Source organism: Phyllobates terribilis, unplaced genomic scaffold (assembly GCF_046119375.1).
Source record: "Phyllobates terribilis strain yellow unplaced genomic scaffold, ASM4611937v1 Scaffold_1__5_contigs__length_1240528914, whole genome shotgun sequence".
Taxonomy (NCBI): domain Eukaryota; kingdom Metazoa; phylum Chordata; class Amphibia; order Anura; family Dendrobatidae; genus Phyllobates; species Phyllobates terribilis.
The window spans coordinates 562,813,201-562,834,668 of NW_027362761.1; the positions used below are offsets into that span (position 1 = coordinate 562,813,201).

General features: G+C 36.1%; 1 protein-coding gene across 1 annotated transcript in view; it reads left to right on the plus strand.

The window, feature by feature from the left end:
• Positions 1-1,815: 1,815 nt before the first annotated feature.
• SKOR2 (SKI family transcriptional corepressor 2) overlaps positions 1,816-21,468 on the plus strand; it is a 43,445-nt gene continuing 23,792 nt past the window's right edge. Inside the window, exons 1-5 of the mRNA XM_073655085.1 lie at positions 1,816-1,994; positions 4,685-6,489; positions 6,858-6,915; positions 16,122-16,196; positions 21,360-21,425. Of these exons, the coding sequence (XP_073511186.1) occupies positions 4,729-6,489; positions 6,858-6,915; positions 16,122-16,196; positions 21,360-21,425 (1,960 nt within the window). The 5' untranslated portion in view covers positions 1,816-1,994; positions 4,685-4,728. The remainder of the gene's footprint in view (positions 1,995-4,684; positions 6,490-6,857; positions 6,916-16,121; positions 16,197-21,359; positions 21,426-21,468) is intronic.

The following is a 21,468-nucleotide window of genomic DNA, read 5'->3' on the forward strand; positions in this document are numbered from 1 at the left end:
ATGAATTTGATTGTACAATTTATCAATTAAAAGAAAACATTTTTAGGAAATTATTAGAATTGTTGTAATAGCATGATCTCATTTTAAAAAGTCGCAGTCAGTTGAATCCTGGATTCAGATGTTCTCATCTATGGCCAGTGGTGGCCACACAGTAACATGTGGCTCTCAGTCTTCTCACCCTCTTCTGGTTATTTTCTAGTCTGGATTGACACTTTAATTCCCCCCCATGTTGACGCCGACAATGAAAACGGAGGAAATCGCAGGATCCCGAATTAGTTCTCATTGCCAGGGGTCCATTAAAGTCTCTGACTCTTATTTTTGAGTCTTTTTTTACCACTTTTTCCCCCCCTTGTCAGTCAGTCCCGCCATGGACATTAACAAATTAGGTGCTCCTCTATGCCACTTGTCTGCTAGGAATATATCCTGATAGATCCATGTCACACAAAAAAATGTCACAAATGGCAGGTCATTTATTAAAACAAAAAATCACGTCTAAAACTACAGAACACTTTAACAATTGTGACTTTCCAATTTAAATGTTTTATCTGACTTAACCAAATTGCTCAAAATAAAACACAATCATATCAAGTCATGTCGAAAATAAATAATATTTTTCCATTACATTATTAGCTGAAAAAAAAGGAAGAATTGGAGATCCCTCTCCTATTATCCTATTATATAGGTCTTAATGTGTCCTTGCGGACATGTACAGTGTGCGCCATTTGTCATGCACTTGAAAGCCATAAGATCAGATCCGACATTTTGGTTGCAAGAAACTGCGACAAATTAATCATATTTAGGGATAGTCTGGGAGTTAGATTTTTTTTATGGAATATGAATAATGAATAATCATGGATACTACATACTATATGCAGAATTATCTATGTAATATTTCATAGAGAGATCTATCATGTATCCAGTTGCTTCTGTATATATATATATATATATATATATATATATATATATATATACACATATAGATAGATAGATAGATATTTATATATAGTACATTTGTTACATGGTTGATTATAAAAATTGTTTTTCCTTAAGTTATCTATCATATCTATCTATATATTATCTATGTATTATTTATTATCTATGTATTATTTATTTATAATTTATCTCATATTTATTGCCTCATATCTATTTATCTATTATCTATGTATTATCTATATAATCCCATATCTATTATCTATCTATCATTTATCTCATCTATTTATATATTATCTATATATCTATCTATATATTATCTTTCTATCTATTTATCTATCATCTATCTATTTATTATCTACCTATTTATAATTTATCTCATATCTATTTATCTATCTATTATCTATCTAAATATATATGTCTATATATCTATCACTATAAACTACTAATTGTTAAATTACAGGACTGAAACAAAAAAAAAATTGAAAAAGTGATAGCATTTTTTGGTTCTGCTATTTATTTTTTTACAATAGGTTAAATAATTTTGACTATATTGAAAATATTCATAATAAATGAAAAAAAAAAATCTGAAAAGAAACATAAATAAATCAAATGATGATATATAAAATACAGATGCAATGTAATGGAGCTCTGTGCTCCAGCCCTGTAGACTGTGCAGTCAGGGAGCAGTCACAATTATGCAGCACATAATCTCTCCAGCACCTAAGGATTATCAGATCTGTGTCTTTATACTGATGACATCTAAGGTGAAGGCAGATCAAAGGATGTCATGAATATAAGGAGGGAAGTCCCAGGCGGAGAGGGGGTTAATGAAGAAGTGATGACGTCACTTGGAGTTCTAGTAAGAAGATAGGCTCAGAGGATGGAGCTCCTCCATAGAGCAGCTCAGGCTCCTGGAGCAGGAGTCACAGAGGAAGGAGACCATTAATAGAGGAGACTCTGGATCTATGTCACATCCAGCTGCAGCCTGAGGACCCTCCATTACTGGCTGCACCCACCACACCATGCCCAGGTCTGAGCTGTGAGGATCTGCTCTGCAGCAGGTAGATAATGCGGTCTCTGGGCTGGATCCTCTGTGCTGTGCGGCTGTATGAGTATGTGGGCTGGGAACTAGCGCTGCATGTGAATGGTGTCTATGGGGAAAGTCTGGGATAAAGTTTAGAAATATCAAGCTTTGCCCTATTCAAGTTATGTGGTATTTGGATTATTAAGTATGCTGTGATAAATGATAGATAGATGATAGATAATTGATAGATGGATGGATAGATGATAGATAATAGATAGATAGATAGATAATAGATAGATAGATAGATAGATAATAGATAGATAGATAGATAGATAATAGATAGATAGATAGATAGATGATGGATAGATAGATAGATGATAGAAAGAAAAATAAATAATAGATAGATAATAGGTAGATATATAGATAGATAATAGAGAGATAATAAATAGATGAAAGATAATTGATAGATAGATAGATAGATAGATAGATAGAAGGATTGTATAGATAGATTGTGCTGCATTCTTATGGAAAACCACTGAACAAACTCAGCTCTGCTAGATTACTTTGAACGGTAACAGAATAAAATGTGAGTGTGAAAATTAATTTAATAATTATAATGTCATCATTTCAACTTTCTATTTAAAACTAAATATAATTAAAGATATATATATATATATATATGTATATAGTGTTCTTTAATTATATTTAGTTTTAAATAAAAAGTTGAATCATGACATTGAAATAATACTGAGAAATAGTATATATATATATATATATATATATATATATATATATATATCTGTATATACATACACACTATATATATCTCACTATGTGCTATGCACTCTGATTTAAGATGTGTTGGTAGCCAGGATGTGATACCTTTATAAATTGTTGCAACCTGCAAAATCAGCTCATATGACAAACTCAAACTCAATTCTACACCTCTGCATTTGATTTATAGTAATATATGTAGCTTGTCATCTTAATATATAGTGGGTTTTTAAAAAAAAAAAAAAAAAAAGTATGTGCCACATTGAGTTTATTGCTTTTAACCTCAAACTACATTTCTGAATTAGACCAAAAGATATAGGACAGGAGGTATCCACAAAATATTCCCAGAAAAAAAAAAATATATATATATAAAACTTCATATATCATAGGTAATATATATATATGTGTGTATGTGTATATATATTATATAGATTACCTATAAGTAGAGGACACCGCTTGATCCTCTTTTACAAAAGTCATTCAATTATTAATAATTGTGCTAAACATTTCTAGGTAAAAAAAGGCATAATATGATTATAAAGATTTTGCAAAATTCACAGTTAAATATATAAACATTCCATGCTTTGTGTAGATGATGAAAATAAATTAAGCAATAAAATAACTTTCATTTTGTCCATTTATATAATTTAATAATAAAATAAAAATTTACAACTGGATGATTATGATGATGATGATAACAGGAAAAATACAGCTATATGAAATAGAATGTAAATGTACGTGTGGTAAATTATTCAATTAATTTTAATTATATTTTTGTTTACTGTTTATTATAGATTTTTTTTTATTTATTAACATTATTTTTTATTAATTTAAAGGTATTCATTTTTTATTTTACCTTTATTTACATTTTCCGCAGTTTGATAGATTTATTTTCTGACTTATATTGATATTTTTAGTCTGCCTACATTTATATTATTTTTATTTCTTGAATGTTCTTACAAAAAAAAAAAAAAAAAGATTTGGGAAAAGAAAAGTGATTATTTAACATGAATGCATATTGCCTGTAGTCTCAGGACAAAAACACATGCTCATTTTATTTCTGAGTCTCATCCTGATCTAATGAAAACGGCTCTGGGTTACCCGCCACAGTAAGGAGGTTAATTGCATTTTAATTAATAGTTACATTACCAGGAACCTTTGCTTTGTACATAAAGAACCCTGTAGCAAAAGTCTGTATCACCTATTGTTTACAAATGCAAATTATGGCTACAATGTAACGATATAATACAAAAGTGTTAAGAAAGAAAGAAACATAGATGAATGGATAGATAGAAGGATAAATAGATAATAGATAGATAGATAGAGGATAGATAGATAGATAGATAGATAGATAGAAGGATAAATAGATAATAGATAGATAGATAGATAATAGATAGATAGATAGAAGGATAGATAGATGGATAATAGATAGATAGATAGATAGATAGATAGATGATAGATAGAAGGATAGATATATAGATAGAAGGATAGATAGATAGAAGGATAGATGATAGATTATTGATGTGAAGTATGACCTAGTGTGCAATTAATGATAATTTCTTGCTAATAATTAAAAATGAACCTTAAGATAGATAGATGTGATACATAGTCTGATAAAAGATAAATGTAGCAAATGTCACTATTCATACATTGAAGAAATAATGAAAGGAAGAAAGAGAAAGAAAGAGAGAAAGAAAAGAAGAAAGAAAAAGAGAAAGAAAGAGAAAAAATGAAAGAAAGAGAAAAAACAAGAAAGAGAAAAAGAAGGATAGATAGATATTTTGGGGTGAATGTATAACCTTTCCCTGGTGTCCAATTAATGGTCATTGACAGCTAAAAATTAAAATTAACTTTAAGAATTATGCATCTGTCTTTAGTTTTTCACATTGCCCTTGAAATGTTTCTAATTCATTATCTAGAAAAGACTAAAAATATATTTTTTTCTTATCTTAGGGATTACCAGACAGAGGAATTTCCTTCATCTGGGGTCTGGAGTGATGGCCACCAGCCCACTAACAGCTGCAAACGACCACCTTTTACCCTCTCCACCAAACTCCTACCAACAAGATTCCCTTCAGTCAAGAGTCAGTCACTCTAACATGAAACCAAACCAAGTCAGCCAAGTCACTTTGTATGGCATCCCCATTGTATCGCTGGTAATAGATGGGCAGGAGAGGTTGTGCCTTGCCCAGATCTCTAATACACTCCTTAAAAACTATAGCTACAATGAGATCCATAACCGGCGGGTTGCCCTGGGTATCACCTGTGTACAGTGCACCCCAGTCCAGCTGGAAATCTTGAGAAGGGCAGGAGCAATGCCCATATCTTCAAGAAGATGTGGAATGATTACTAAGAGGGAGGCTGAGAGACTGTGCAAGTCCTTCTTAGGAGAAAACAGACCACCAAAGCTTCCTGATAACTTTGCATTTGATGTTACTCATGAGTGCGCATGGGGGTGCAGGGGGAACTTCATCCCAGCGAGGTACAACAGCTCCAGAGCTAAGTGTATAAAATGCACCTACTGCAATATGTACTTCTCTCCAAACAAGTTCATTTTCCACTCTCACAGAACCCCAGAAGCTAAATATACCCAGCCCGATGCTGCCAACTTCAATTCATGGAGAAGACATCTAAAGCTTTCAGATAAAACCCCTCCAGATGAAATGGTCTTCGCTTGGGAGGACGTCAAAGCAATGTTCAATGGTGGCAGCCGTAAGAGGGCTTTAAGTCACGCACACTGCCAAAGTCTTGGCGCCGTAAAAGCATCCAATGGTATCTTGCCACATATGATTGGGCAAGACCTCAACCACAAGAGGCCAAGGTTCGAAGAAGAAGAAGAGATAGAGAGCAGCAACATCCCAAACAAGACCCAAAGAAGTTACCCTGTAATTCCAGTCCCTAGCAAAGGATTTGGCATGTTGCAAAAATTCCCAGCCAGCACCCTCTTTCCAAGTCCATACACCTTCCCGGCCTTTGGCCTGTGTCAGAAAAAAGATGACACCGAAGCAGTCAACGGTCAGAAAACCAGTGCACTTTCAGGACTATTCTGGCCTGGTAGAAAAGATGCATTTTACCCTCCTTTTTGTATGTTTTGGCCACCAAGAACCCCTGGTGGACTTCCAGTTCCTACTTATCTTCAGCCTCAACCCAGCGCCCTTACTTCTATCACAGACAACCCAACTTTGAGACAGGCCTTCCTAGAGCTGGCGGACCAGAGTGATGCCAGTAACCTCAGCAACACCGGTGACAACTTGTTTGAAACTGAATGTTCCAACTCTCCGGTGTCCAGCGACATCAGACCCTCCTCCGAATCCAGGACCAATGTCTTGGATGTACCTTCTTTCCCAATTAGAAAGCAGAGTTACCACTCTGCCTTCCGGCCTGTGGTCAAAGATGCCGAGAGCATTGCCAAATTGCATGGTACCCTTGATGACTTTCAGAACGACAGGCATGTGTCTCCTGGCACTAGCTGCAGTTACCAAAGTGACAGCTCGGACTCGGACGAAGAGCAGGACGTAGATGTGGAGACCAATAAGCCGACCGGCGAAGAAGAAGAAGAGGAAAGTCTCAGCAGTCAGTTTCTGCAGAGCAGAGGACTTGTAGAAAGCAATGAGAAAACGTGCAAAGACCGTTCTCCGTTCTCCAGCTCAAGGAGTGAAACCCAGGCCGAGAAAATTGAAAGCGCAGAACATCCTTCTTCCACCCCAAAAGACTCCAGCCCCCGTCATACATCACTGGAGGAACCTTGCTACAAAGATGTAAATATTCCCGCAGGCTTCACAGCTAATTATTATTATTTAAATGCAGCTTTAGGCTGAATGGGCGATGTCTGCATAATAAGATTGATAACTAGATGCCCTACAGAAATGAAATCTTCAATGTGTTTAGCTCTTTAACACAATGCCACCGAGAGCAAATGTTCTACATGCAAATAAACCTCTGTGTTCTGAGATGTGGCCCATATGGTACATAGCCCACCCTATATTCCCATATACAATGAGGGGCCTGTACCGATAATGAGTTCACCTTCACCACCAAGAACCTGACATGTTTTATTACCCCGCACATATAATGCATGTACTCCTCTCCTCTATACCTCCCTATATCTTATGCTTCTCTCTCATAGACACAGAAAAGCAAAGAAGACAATGGGAACTTATCCTCCAAAGAAGACTCCTACTCCGGTAAGAGAAGCCATGGCCCCTCTATAACCAATCCCTGCCCACTGAATGGCCGTGTGTCACCAACATTGTAGTAGGGATGTCATTCGCTTTGTATTTCGCTTGTTTAGTATTTGAGGGTTTTCGTTCTTCGGTGCAAAGTTTATTGAAAAACATAAACTGCAATATTGTTACATTTCATATCTGTATATGGAATTGTTATATATTTATTTGCTAAAATCAATTAAGTTAATACTTCTATATCCTATCTGTCTATCTATCTATCTATCTATCTATCTATCTATCTATCTATCTATCTATCTGTCATCTGTCTATCTGTCTATCTATCATCTATCTATCTAATATCTATCGATTATAAATCTATCTATATATCTAATCATTATCTATCTATCTCATATCTAATAAAGAAAAAAGGAGGCAGCACTCCAAAAATCTGTGCAAGAAAGTGTATGCTTTATTAGCACATGTGGCGACGTTTTGCCTCCATAACAGAATCTTTCTCAACCTGTGAAACATTCTGTTATGGAACCGAAACGTCGCCACATGGGCTAATAAAGCATACACTTTTGTGCACGGATTTTTGGGGTGCTGCCTCCTTTTTTCTTTATTATAAGACAATTTGGGTATACGTATGAGAGGCCTGGTACCCGCAACCAAATACCCTGGTGCTGCACTATTGTTATTTGTTGTACGTATCTATCCATCCATCTATCTATTAACTATCTATCTATCTATCTATCCATCTATTATCTATCTATCTATCATCTATCTATTATCTATCGTCTATCTATCTATATGATCTATCTATCTATCTAATTATCTATATTATTAAAATATATCTATCTACCAATCTGTCTAATATCCTCTCTACTTCCTACCTGTTACTTTATCTTGCTACCTATAATATATCTATAAATTTCATATCTATTTCATATCTATCCATTTATCTATCTATCTATCAGGTGGATTTGATATATGGATTAGATATAATGCATAAATAGAGTTATAGGATAGAATTGATAAATGTATGAGATAGATACGATAAATAGATAGATGATAGATGGATAAATAGATAGATAGATGGATAGATAGATAGATAATAGATAATAGATAGATAATAGATAGATAGATGGATAGATAGATAGATAATAGATAGATGATAGATAGATAATAGATAGATAGATAGATAAATGAAATAAGGAAACAAACAAGCAAACATAAAATTTAAGCAGTGCTCCAAAAATCTAGAAAATTATAGGACCTTAATGGCCACATGTGTCGATGTTTCTGTCCATAGTCTGAACCTTTCTTAAGCTTGAGAAAGGTTCACATTATGAATGGAAACGTCGCTACATGTGGCCATTAAAGTCCTATAATTTTCTAGATTTTTGGAGCACTGCTTCCATTTTTTGTTTCTACTGTCCAGGTTAGTCTTATGCCTGGGACTCTTTGCACCACAATTTTGTCTCTTTATATATATATATATATTTTTTTTTTTTTATGTATAACTGGTTCTTTTTTTCCCTTTTCCAGATAATGAGATATATAGATAACTGTATCTATCTATCTATCTATCTATTATCTATCTATCTATCTAATAAATCTATCAATCACCATAGAACATTATTGCACTAATATTATGTACAGTAAGTCCTGACCTGGTCTCTACATCTCACACTTCTGCCATATTAAATCTGCGTTAATGAAATCTCTGTCTGTCCTTCTGCCTCTATTAACATAAGAGGTCACCCGGCCATGGCTGTATTATAACATGTGCTGCAAGTAATGAGGACTGGATGGTTTACAGGGAATAGTGTCACAGTTCCCCTACATCTCCCCGGCCTGTGTTACCTGCAGTTAGGTATATAATTACTTCACTATTAATACAAAACACTGTAAACCGCCATCTACATGTCACACATACCGAAGCAGCAGAGTTGACATTGTCATTTGACACATTGCACCAAGCTAGTGCTAGCATCCCGGATTTTTTCCATAAACCTACTACAAGTCATAGACTTGTCATTAAGGATAAGCAAACAAGCTCAGCTCTGCTACATATGTACATACATTAGGTAGAATTAGACACTGTCCTATTTTTGTATCTTCTGCAGTCGTTTTTATAAGAGCAGTTTACAATATTAGTAAACACAAATCTTTATAAAAGCGCGATAAAATACAATGGACGGATATATCTATATACTCTGTGCATAGTAGTGATGGGAATACTAGAATTTACTGGTCCATTGGAATAGTACGGCAAATTAGGTGAACTGATTAGTGCACGCTTAAAAGTAATAACAATCTACAACTGAATCGATCAATCAAGACTGAAGCATCATCATTACTTAAAGGCAATTCCCCAAAATTCATAGTTTGTCTAATAAGTCAATTACTGGTTGGCTTAAGCCAGCCCTATAACGTTATAGTTTTAAAAGTTTTAAATAGAACTTTTCAAAATATTTTAATTTTGAGGTTAATTTCTCCAATCTACGTCCAAAGTATCCTTTAAATGGTGGCCAAAACCACACACATTTATGTACCATTTATTCACTCTGCCTTACCCTTATTTTTTAGCTTATATTTTAAATTACAGATTGTTTTTAAATATTTAAGAATCAAGCCACTTCTGGGGTGGCTGTGAGCTGGTATTTTTAGGCTGGGAAGGACCCAATATCCAGGGACCTTCCCAGCCTGATAATGTCAGCTCACAGCTCTCTACTTTACCTTTGCTGGTTATCAAAAATGGTGGGGACCCCAACGTCATTTTTTTCATTATTTATTAGGTTAATATATGTACAGTAAACTTCACACGCACAGCACTAACTTTATATCTCATGGATATCTATCTTTCTTTCTCGCCTACATACATATAAGGCAATGTACTTCCATCGTTTTTAATGAGAGAAACAAGGCTTTAAATAATGTACAAATTCACAAAATCATAGCAAATTAAATTTTCACCAGTTTGTTCCGCTCCAACGACACCTGATCTGCACTTTACATATATAGCAGTTTTAATGTTTTTTTTTGCCACCTGACTGATACTATTTCGTGTTTTTGACTAATTTAAGATCTATTGTAATACAATGTATTTGGAGACACTTTTTGGGAAATGCAAAAAAAAGATCAAAACATGAAAACAGGGACGCTTGTAAACTATAGGGCACATAATGGGCACAGTCTTGCAATTGTTTTGTGATGGTGAAAGATTCACCTTTCCTGAGAGATCAGAAAAGATATACAGTAGCTATTTTTGTGTATTTTACAGTTTGTGTTAATCTTTGGAGGATAGAAATCCATATTCATCTGGAAACCATTAGCAAGTGGGGTAACTGTTACTGTTATTGACAGATTTTATTCTCATTTATTTATTGTGCTAATAAACTCACCTTATTAACACAAAATACTAAAAGCATGGGTGGGACTAACATTTTTAACAATAGGTGAGGTAAACCACACCCTTTTTCTGACTACAACCATTTTCACAGACAACCACACACAGTTGCATGCCCCTCCCTCACCAATGAAATAAAAGTAATTGCACACAAAATTATTGGTTTTCCTGCAGTACTATGTAACAGCACAAATGACACACAATAATACCGCTTTGAGCACTGAAAATGTACTAGGTGTTATACAAGTATTTCACATGAATACAAAATCTCCACAGATTACACAGCAAAGCCAAAGTAACACTCCTGTCTCTCCAACCAGCATCAGTACATGGATTCAGTGCTAGAACCATCATCAGTACATAGATACAGCAATAGAACTATCATCAGTACAGGAATACAGCACCAGAACCGTCATCAGTACAGGAATACAGCATCAAGACCATCATCAGCACATGAATACATTACATTACTAGAATCACCATCAGTACATAAATACATCCACCAGAACCATCATCAGTAAATTAATACATTACACAAACCATCATCAATATGTGAATAAAGCACCAGAAGTGACATCAATACAGGAATACAGCACCAGGGCAAACATCAGCACAGAGATTTAGCACCAGAACCATCATCAATACATGAATACATTACCAGAGTAAACATCAGTACATTAATACACTGCTCAAAAAAATAAAGGGAACACTCAAATAACACATCCTAGATCTGAATGAATGAAATATTCTCATTGAATACTTTGTTCTTTCCAAAGTTGAATGTGCTGACAACAAAATCACACAAAAATCATCAATGGAAATCAAATTTATTAACCAATGGAGGCCTGGATTTGGAGTCACCCCCAAAATTAAAGTGGAAAAACACACTACAGGCTGATCCAACTTTGATGTAATGTCCTTAAAACAAGTCAAAATGAGGCTCAGTATTGTGTGTGGCCTCCACGTGCCTGTATGACCATCCTACAATGCCTGGGCATGCTCCTGATGAGGTTGCGGATGGTCTCCTATGGGATCTCCTCCCAGACCTGGACTAAAGCATCCGCCAACTCCTGGACAGTCAGTGGTGCAACATGACGTTGGTGGATGGAGCGAGACATGATGTCCCAGATGTGCTCAACCAGATTCAGGTCTGGGGAACGGGCGGGCCAGTCCATAGCTTCAATGCCTTCATCTTGCAGGAACTGCTGATACACTCCAGCCACATGAGGTCTGGCATTGTCCTGCATTAGGAGGAACCCAGGGCCAACTGCACCAGCATATGGTCTCACAAGGAGTCTGAGGATCTCATCTCGGTACCTAATGGCAGTCAGGCTACCTCTGTCAAGCTCATGGAGGGCTGTGCGGCCCTCCAAAGAAATGCCACCCCACACCATTACTGACCCGCTGCCAAACCGGTCATGCTGAAGGATGTTGCAGGCAGCAGATCGCTCTCCACGGCATCTCCAGACTCTGTCACGTCTGTCACATGTGCTCAGTGTAAACCTGCTTTCATCTGTGAAGAGCACAGGGCGCCAGTGGCGACTTTGCCAATCCTGGTGTTCTTTGACTTGTTTTAAGGACATTACATCAAAGTTGGATCAGCCTGTAGTGTGCTTTTCCACTTTCATTTTGGGGGTGACTCCAAATCCAGGCCTCCATTGGTTAATAAATTTTATTTCCATTGATGATTTTTGTGTGATTTAGTTGTCAGCACATTCAACTTTGTACAGGACAAAGTATTCAATGAGAATATTTCATTCATTCAGATCTAGGATGTGTTATTTGAGTGTTCCCTTTATTTTTTTGAGCAGTGTACATTACCAGAACCATCATCAGTACAGGAATACATCATTAGAAGAATCGGCAGTATAGGACTACAGCACCATAACCACCATCAGTACATAAACACAACAGCAGAACCATCATCAGTACAGGAATACAGCACCAGGAGCATCATAAGCACATGAATAAAGCACCGAAACTACCATCAGTGCATGATTACAGCACCTGAATCACCAACAGTATTTGAATATAGTTACAGAACCATTATCTGTACATGAATACAGCACGAGAACTACCATCAGTACATGAATACATCACCAGCACTGCCATCAGAACATGAATACATCACCAGAACCATTTCAGTAAATGAATATACCACCAGAACCACTGTTAGTACATTAATACAGCAAGTAAATAACTGTACATACATGAATACAGCACCAGAACTACCATCAGTACATGAATACATCACCAGAATCATCAACAGTAAATGAATACTTTATTGAATGGCCATAAGTACATGAAAATATCAACAGAACCACCATCAGTACATGACTATATCACCAGGCCACCATCAATGAATACAGCACCAAGCTTAACTACAACAAACAAATGTAATGTCAAGGCAGCTATCACCATATACATTCATATCAAATGAACCTACAACTTCCAGTATGCCCTTTACAATGATAAGTAAATGTTGGGAGTTATTACCAGCCATCATCAGACTGTGGACCATACAGAAACCACAGCAATGACTAGACAAAGTCAGTATAAAAACGAACATTACACCCAGGTACCTAGTAGGTGACATGTTCTCTGATTAGAGTCATTCTCATCCTTTTCTTCTCCATCTTGTCCAGATGCCATGATGACTTTTCACATCCACAAATAGTCTCTGCAAACTTTCATCTTCTCTGGCTTTCTGCAGCACATCCTGCCCTTAAAAAATATCAATGTCCTTATAATGCCTCCACAATAAAATGATGTACCCATGCTATGCCCCTGAATAAATAATTACCTCTCACTTTGCTCCCTGTATAAAATATGACCCTCACACTGTCTCTCTTCTGGTACGTAACACACTGTCCTCGTCTATAAAATATTGCCTGCTCACCATCTCCCCCTTATGAACCATAACCACCACATCATCCGCCCTAATGAATTTTAACCGCCAAACTATCCACCCTTTTGAACTATGACCTATACACTATCCCCCCTACACAGTCTCCCCATTTTCACACCGTTCCCCCAATGCTACCTGAATGTAAGACCATGCTTCTCCCTGTTGAGATATGGAGCTGATTAGTGCTCCTCAGCCCCAGCAGCGCTGGCTCACACATACTGTATGTTCAATTGTATTTGCTTCTTAAAGACACTAATACAATTGAATCCAGGAAGCAAAAAATTAGGTCGGCATCCAAATTTCTACTAGTTCACTGAACTGGTTTTCATTTTAAAAACTGTTTTTGGTGAACTGGTGAGAACCAGCTGAATCCCATCCCTGAGTTAAATGGTTATTTTCTACTTCTGGCTGCAGGAGCACACCGCTCCCCTGCCTTGTGGCTTCCTGCTATCCAAGGGGTGGTATGGTCCTTGATAGTTCAGACCAGTGACTAGGCTGCACCCTGGACCAAACTGTGTTCTCTCGGATGCTGTTTACAGGGGCAGCATTGTCTCTGCAACATCAGAAGAGCGCAGGGGCTCTGAAACTGACCAAGCCCATCAATCTTGTTGGCTTCACAGCTACGCTTGCAAGCTTTATAGCAAAGCGCTTACAAGCACGTGTCCTTACCCAAGATAAAAACAAAATGAGCAAATTCCCTGCAGTAAATAAATAAACAGCAATAGTGCAAGAAAATAATATAGCGTACTTAGTTAATATAATTATAATCCAAAAAATGTAAAAGCCATCCCACCGCGTCAAGGTGACCCTATTCGGGACGGTCCTAACCTTTAGTATTAAAACCTTACCATATGTCACATGACGTAAATGTGAATAAGGGCCGAGCAGGACCGAGATCCCGACTAATGGACACCCAGCAATGGGGAGCTATATAAACGCAATGTTCAGCTCAAAGAAAAGGAAGGTCACACCCTTATTAGAACAGAGTGCAAAAACCTGAAACAAAATCCTAAAGAGATTAACTGGAATAAAAGTTGGTATGCATGTAGCGTGTAAGCACATGTTCATACTGGCCATTAAACAGATAAAACCCAAGATAAAAACAAAATGAGCAAATACTCTACAGTAAATCAATAAATAGCAATAGTGCATGAATATAACATAGGGTACTTAGTTAAAATAATTTTAATCCAAAAAATGTAAAAGCCATCCCACCGCGTCAAGGTGACCTTATTAGGGACGATCCTAATCTTTAGTATTAAAACCTTATAATATGTCAAATGATATAAATATGAACAAGGGCCGAGCAGGACCGAGACCCCGACTAATGGACACCCAGTAATGGGGAGTTATATAAACGCAATGTCCAGCTTAAAGAAAAGGGAGGCTGCACTCTTATTAGCACAGAGTGCAAAAACCTGAAACAAAAACCTAAAGAGATGAATTGGAATATAAGTTGGTATGCATCCAAGGTGTAGGCGCATGTTCACACTGGCCACTAAACAGACAAAACCCAAGATAAAAGCAAAATGAACAAATACCCTGCAGTAAATAATTAAATAGCAATAGTGCGTGAAAATAACATGGGGTACTTAGTTAACATAACGTTTATCAAAAAACATAATAGCCATCCTACCACGTCAAGGTGACCTTATTCGGGACAGTCCTAACCTCTAATGTTAAAACCTTACCATATGTCAAATGACGTAAATGTGAGTAAGGGACAGATACCCCCCGACTAATGGACACCCAGCCATGGGGAACTATATAAATGTGTCCTTGCCTAGAAAACTAGCCACATTGATACACTGCAAAACAAAATGTAAAGTTGCTTTTTTTTACAAGTGCTTTGTAATGCTACCCATTTCAGAATATGAAATAATCCCATAAATGAACATATACATGTTAAAGTCAGCCTACTCTGATTCATTTTTCATTAAGAAATTCTTTTGTTTTCCCTCCCGCCTAGTTATTTTTCACTAACTTTCCATCTTGTCCCATGCGATCCAATCTGTAGGCAGCATAGTATATGGTAGGAAGAGCTGTAGATTTGTGGGAAAATATTCAGCATAACTTGTAATCTATTCATGAATTCCCATTTGCTCTGGGCTTAAGAGTCCAGTGGGCGGTCTTATTAGGGATTGACAGTCTTTTATTTTTAAGAGCCAACCTGTATATCAATCTTATCATCTCTTCCTGTTGCCTGTAGATCATATTGTATAATTAAAGTGACAGATTCCCTTTAACATTTTACCCTACAGTCTCCATCCAAAAGAAGCAAAATATCCCCCATAGAAAATCCAGACCAAATTGAAACTATTACAACCAATCACCTATCACAATATACTTTGAGCATTCCATAGTTTAACTGCTAGGGGTGTATACAGAAATCATAGGACCCTATGGTAAAACTCAGAATGGCACTGTCCACTGAGAGCTCAATCAAATGTACTATGTCTTTATTAGAAAATAATTCCCATCATATTAACTGCACTGATTAATCTCATAATATATTTTTCTGACTTGATGGATTATATAATTCTGGCTGTTTTCAGTCACCACTAGGGGGAGCTCACTGCATTGTTTATAGCTAGTATTGAATTCAATAGGAAATGTATAACTCTGTATGCAGTGAGCTCCCTCTAGTGGTGACTTCAGGTAGCTGCTAGTAGAGTATTATGGCTAATAAGTGAAGCAATTCATTGCTGGCCCCACTAGCAGTTGTAAATTTGGCCTTTCAAGTTGAGAAATATTGCATATAGATTTATATACATTTTTCTGTCCTAGATTTGCATCTAAATACTCTCGCCAAGGCAGAGTGACTTATTAGTGTCCCCTTGCTTTATATAGTGGATATGAATGAATAAAACCACCACTGAGCGCATATCTGAATTTCCATTGTAGATAAAAGCAAAGAGATGCATTTTTATGTCACAGAATCGGACTCCTCTGCGGGTGAATTCTGGAGAGAAATACCAGGTAAGATATAATGTTTCCGCTCCCCCTAGAATGTGCCAACAGAGGGGAAAAAATGATGAAACCCAGAATAGAAAGAGAAAAAAAAACAAGACAGAGTTAATAGCAAGTGGATTATTAATTGCGGAGGACGCATGAAAGAGGCTTTTAGGACCATATACAATGAGGCGGCGGGCGGAAGGCTACAATGACAATAATTGAAATGTTCCGTACAAACCTTCTATTAAGAAGGATCACAGCTTATTGCTTTTTCTATCTGTCAGACAGACATTAAAGGTGTTTTATTGCGTCTTTCCCAACATTTATATTATCTACATGATAATGATCTCTACACAAAATGTATAATACATTTACAAAAATTACATTATACAAATTAAATGAAACCACCTTTTTACTGATTGCTAAACGTCTCCGAGGGCTTTACGGACGACGTGATTAGAACTTGTGATACTAACTTGTCTATTGCAGTGTCTTAAGGAGAGGTTTGCTTTCTTGGGAGCAGGGAATCTAATTTCCCATTTATGTAATGCAAACTGCCTTGGCTTTGACTATTCACGGTTAATTGACTGTCAAACGAGGTTGTTATCCTGAGGCAATGTCTGCAAATTTGCCTGTCAAATGAGACAGAGAGTGCAGGCAGCGGAGAGAGAGAGGCAGAGAGAGAGAGGGGCAGAGAGAGAGGGGCAGAGAGAGGGGAGCAGAGAGAGGGGAGCAGCCAGGCAACCGCAAGGGGGGACAGGCGGCTCTGGAAATGGTTGGGGTGCAGCTAGGTGGTGTGACCGCCAGAGGCCGGGGACGGCATCTATCTGTTTATTGGGGGAGTGAAATACTGAAATATTTGCTTCCAAAAATACTGAAAATAGAGAATTGTTACAATGTATCCCACACCCATTACATATGTATATATTATGTATCAATATATTCATTTATCATCTTATTGTCTATCTACTATAAATAAATGATCTGGCAACTATCTATCATCTATCTATCCTTCTATTATCTGTTTATCTATTTGTCCATCATTTAGAATTTATCTATGTCCTATGTATCAATTATCTAACCATCTGACCATCAGTCTATCTATCTGTCATCTATTATCTATCATTATTTATCTATCTATCTATCTATCTATCTATTATCTATCCTTCTATATATCTATCAATTATCTACCTATTTATCTATTATCTACCTATTATCTATCTATTATCTATCTATCTATCTATCTATTATCTATCTATCTATCATCTATATATTATCTATCTATCTATCTATTATCTATCCTTCTATCTATTATCTATCTATCTATCCATCTATATATCATCTATCTATTATCTATGTATCTATCTATTATCTATCATCTATCTATTATCTATCTATCTATCATCTATCTATCTATCTATCTATCATCTATCTATTATCTATCTATCTATCTATTATCTATCCTTCTATCTATTATCTATCTATCCATCTATATATCTATCTATCTATTATCTATGTATCTATATATCTATTATCTATGTATCTACTATCTATGTATCTATCTATCTATTATCTATCTATCTATTATCTATCTATCTATCTATTATCTATCATCTATCTATCTATCTATCTTTCGATTATCTATCTATCTATCTATTATCTATCTATCATCTATCTATTATCTATCTATCTATCTATCTATCTATCTATCTATCTAGCTATCTGTGAATGACACTATATAATTGAGTAAAATAAATAAATATCTATGATACAACCACCCATATTTATAGGGAATATAGTATTTAATGGGATTTCAATATGTCATTAAAATCTGATTTAGATCCATGTTGGTCTCCTCAAAGAAGCAGAGAGTCAGTGGTCCCCCAGAGGTAGAACTTATTTAGTTAGATTATTGTCAAAGGCCGATTATCTCATTTTCCCATAATTGGTGTGTATGGGCTGTACCAGGGTTAAGCTGCATTTTTCTTACCTACTTATTCCACTAGTGAGCGCTTTAATACTATAGTATAAAACTTCTAACCACTTTCTTAGTATTGATCAATGCTCCTAAACAAACTGTCCAAAATCTGAGCATAAAGCTCATGTTATACCGGAGCCCATGTCCTAACACATGGTGCCCTTCTTGCTTTTTTCAATTAAATAGATTGTATAACAAGAGCACCCCTAGTGGTCAAAATAATGCAACTAATCAGATGATTACAAGGACTTGCTCCCTCATTCCAAGCAATTATGGTTTAGATAATAATTTATGTTTCATGTTTTTTTTCTTAATATATACTCACTTTAGTCTTTGATCCTCTACATATAATGTTTTTTTTGTAAAAAAAAAAAAAGTCGCAAATCAGACCAAACTCACCCAATCAAATAAATGGGTTCCCTCCCCCCCCAAAAAATAAATTGGACAGTACTTGAATGGCGTTGCGTCCATGTGTTGTCCATTTTTCACTGATTAATGCTGGAAAAGCTCAGAAACCTCCATCAGTTTTGTTTCTCAAAAAAACTAATGACGCGCGGTCATGTTGACCAAAAACAGAAGAAAATCCGATCCAGATCACTGATGAAAAGCGGTCTGGTTTTTGTCTACGAGAAAAATACTCTGGTGTAAATTTGACCTAATTCTGAAAGATTGCAGCACTTAAAATAAAATAAATAAATAAATAAATAAAAATGAGCTGCAGGCGGAAGAGTCTGCGTGGCGGCTGCCCACAGTCTTGTCCCTGCCCAGCTAGACTTAATTGACAGGTCACTCTGAAAAAGTAATTCATTTGCATGACATCAAACTTATATAATTAATTTATCATCCATAATATGGAAAGGGGTCACATCACATTACAAGAGGAGACTCAAAAACAGCACCCCTAGTGGCCAAACCATTCCTAACAGGAGGACCTGAATAATAGACTATCACCCTGCTTTTCTACAGCAACATAACATACCACTGGGATACAGAAAGGATGCATAGAGAATCCCTCATTTTGGAGAACTTAACAAATCCATACTTTACATTGGCATCCAATTCATTTAATTGAGAACTGTGTAATACCCTATTTCCCCTGTGGTGGCACTGCAGGGAAATTGAGTGCTCGCAGTCAGGTTCCATCAGAAGTTTTAGCTGATTACTAATAGTTGGAAACCTCGTGATCAGCTTATTGGCATAGTGCTTAAAAAAGGGTTAGTCCTATGTGAAACGTTGGTTTAAATGTATAACGAATATTTCAGTATAATACATCTTTGGGATGAGTCTTAAATATCTCCTTAAAGTCTCAAGATTTTTTTTATCTAAAATGCTCTTCTGATTAATATGAGTAAGCTCTGATTTTCTGATAAACCCTTCCAAATCCATTGCTTCCCTTCACGTGGCCATAGAGGTAAACAATAATCTTACTTCTTGCAGTCACCACTAGAGGGAGCTCTAAAGCTCACTGAAGACAAATCTATTACTGAGTCCAATTGGAATTGTATAAATCAATGTACAATGAGCTCCCCCTAGTGGTGCTTGAAGGCACATCAATCTTTTTTAGGGGATTTAAAGGGAATTTATGAGCAGTTTTTGCAATGTAATTTGAGAGCTGCATGATGTAGGGGCAGAAATCCTAATTCCAGTGATATATCACTCCTTGGTGCAGTTTTGATAGAATCCCAGTTTTCTCTGTTGTAGATGTAGCAGTACTATGAATGCTCAGCTCTGTATAACCCCGCCCACACCCCTGATTGGCAGCTTCCTCTGTACATTATCAGCAAGCTCCCAATCAGTGCTGGGGGCGGGGTTACACAGATTATCTTGACTGGTTTACACATGAGAAATAATTCTGCTGTGATAATCTCCTGCTGATTAAACACTGATTGTATTGAAACTACAACACACAGCCTGATACTGTAAGTGACACATCCCTGGAATCAGGCTCTCTTGCTCTGTATTATTTTGCTTTCAAACTAAATAACAAAAACCTCCCAACAGATTCCCTTTAAGGCTCTGTATTAGAAAAATAGATCCTTAAACTCTTAGTAAACCAATAAACCTCTATTAAGAATGAATCAGCAAATAACCAAGTGTAATCTAGATAATAGAATAGCTCTTAGGCTGAAATCAAAATACATTTTAGTATTTATTATTATTATTATTATTATCATCGTTATTATTATCATTATTTGTATTACTATTATTATCATTATTATTAATATTATTATTATCATTATAATCATCATTGTTATTATTGCTATTATTACAATTAGTATTATCATTATTATTATCATTATTATTATTACTATTATTATTATTACTACTACTATTATTATTATTTTTCCTTATGTTGTTTTTTCCTTGTCTTATTTTTTATTTAACTTTTTTTTTCCATTTTACCCTCATTTTTATCTTTTATGTCATTTTATTTTCTCTTTTTTTACCCACTTCCTTTCCGTTTTATTTCTCCAATTTTTTCCATTTTTCTACAAAGTCTGAAATCTAAGGCTCCACATATAAATTTACTACATGTTATAACAAGTCCTCAGTGATACATTGTAGCCCCGTTATACGAATTCTGAACTCATGTAGTAATATTTTCACCAAGTCCTCGGTGCAGTTATTATATATACATAAAGTTAATGTTGAATCCCACAAAATAAGAAGAACCGAAAAAAAATAAATAAATAAATAGCGGGACATCTGCGCTCATAACGCGTTTAATTAACTTTTGCATCATGTTCTCAGTGGGTCACAAGCAAAATACTGATCTTTCTCCATCTTTACTTTAATAACTTGTTGAAATGTTGGCATAAAAGGCAGAATATAAAAATTCCAAGTAAAGACATAAAACGCGTCGAAGCCTCCCCCCTATCACTAACAGATGCCAATATCTTTCTTGACAGCCGACACTAAACATGTAAAAGCTGCAGAAAGCGAGAGAGACGGTGGTTAATCCAACGAGCGCAAGCCGTAACCTCGTCCCCGCCTGTGGCAACGCGCCACGCTGAATGGGCCCTTAAAGTGAAATTTATGTTGCCTCTTCTCTGCCCGTGAAACTGTTTTAATCTTGAAAAAGGCAATTACTTGACTGCCATAAAAGCGGACGGGAGAAAAAAAGGGAGAACAAAATAAATGGGAAAAAAAACAAACAAAGTCAACAAACTCGTTAAAAAGACATTTTGTTGTTTTTTTTTTGCTTGCAGGAGAAGCCGCTCAGGACAACAGCTCATCACAAGCCCTGAAGAAGGACATGGGGACCATGGGGAAAGGTATGATTTCCCAGCTTACATCCCCAAAATATAGTAATATCCA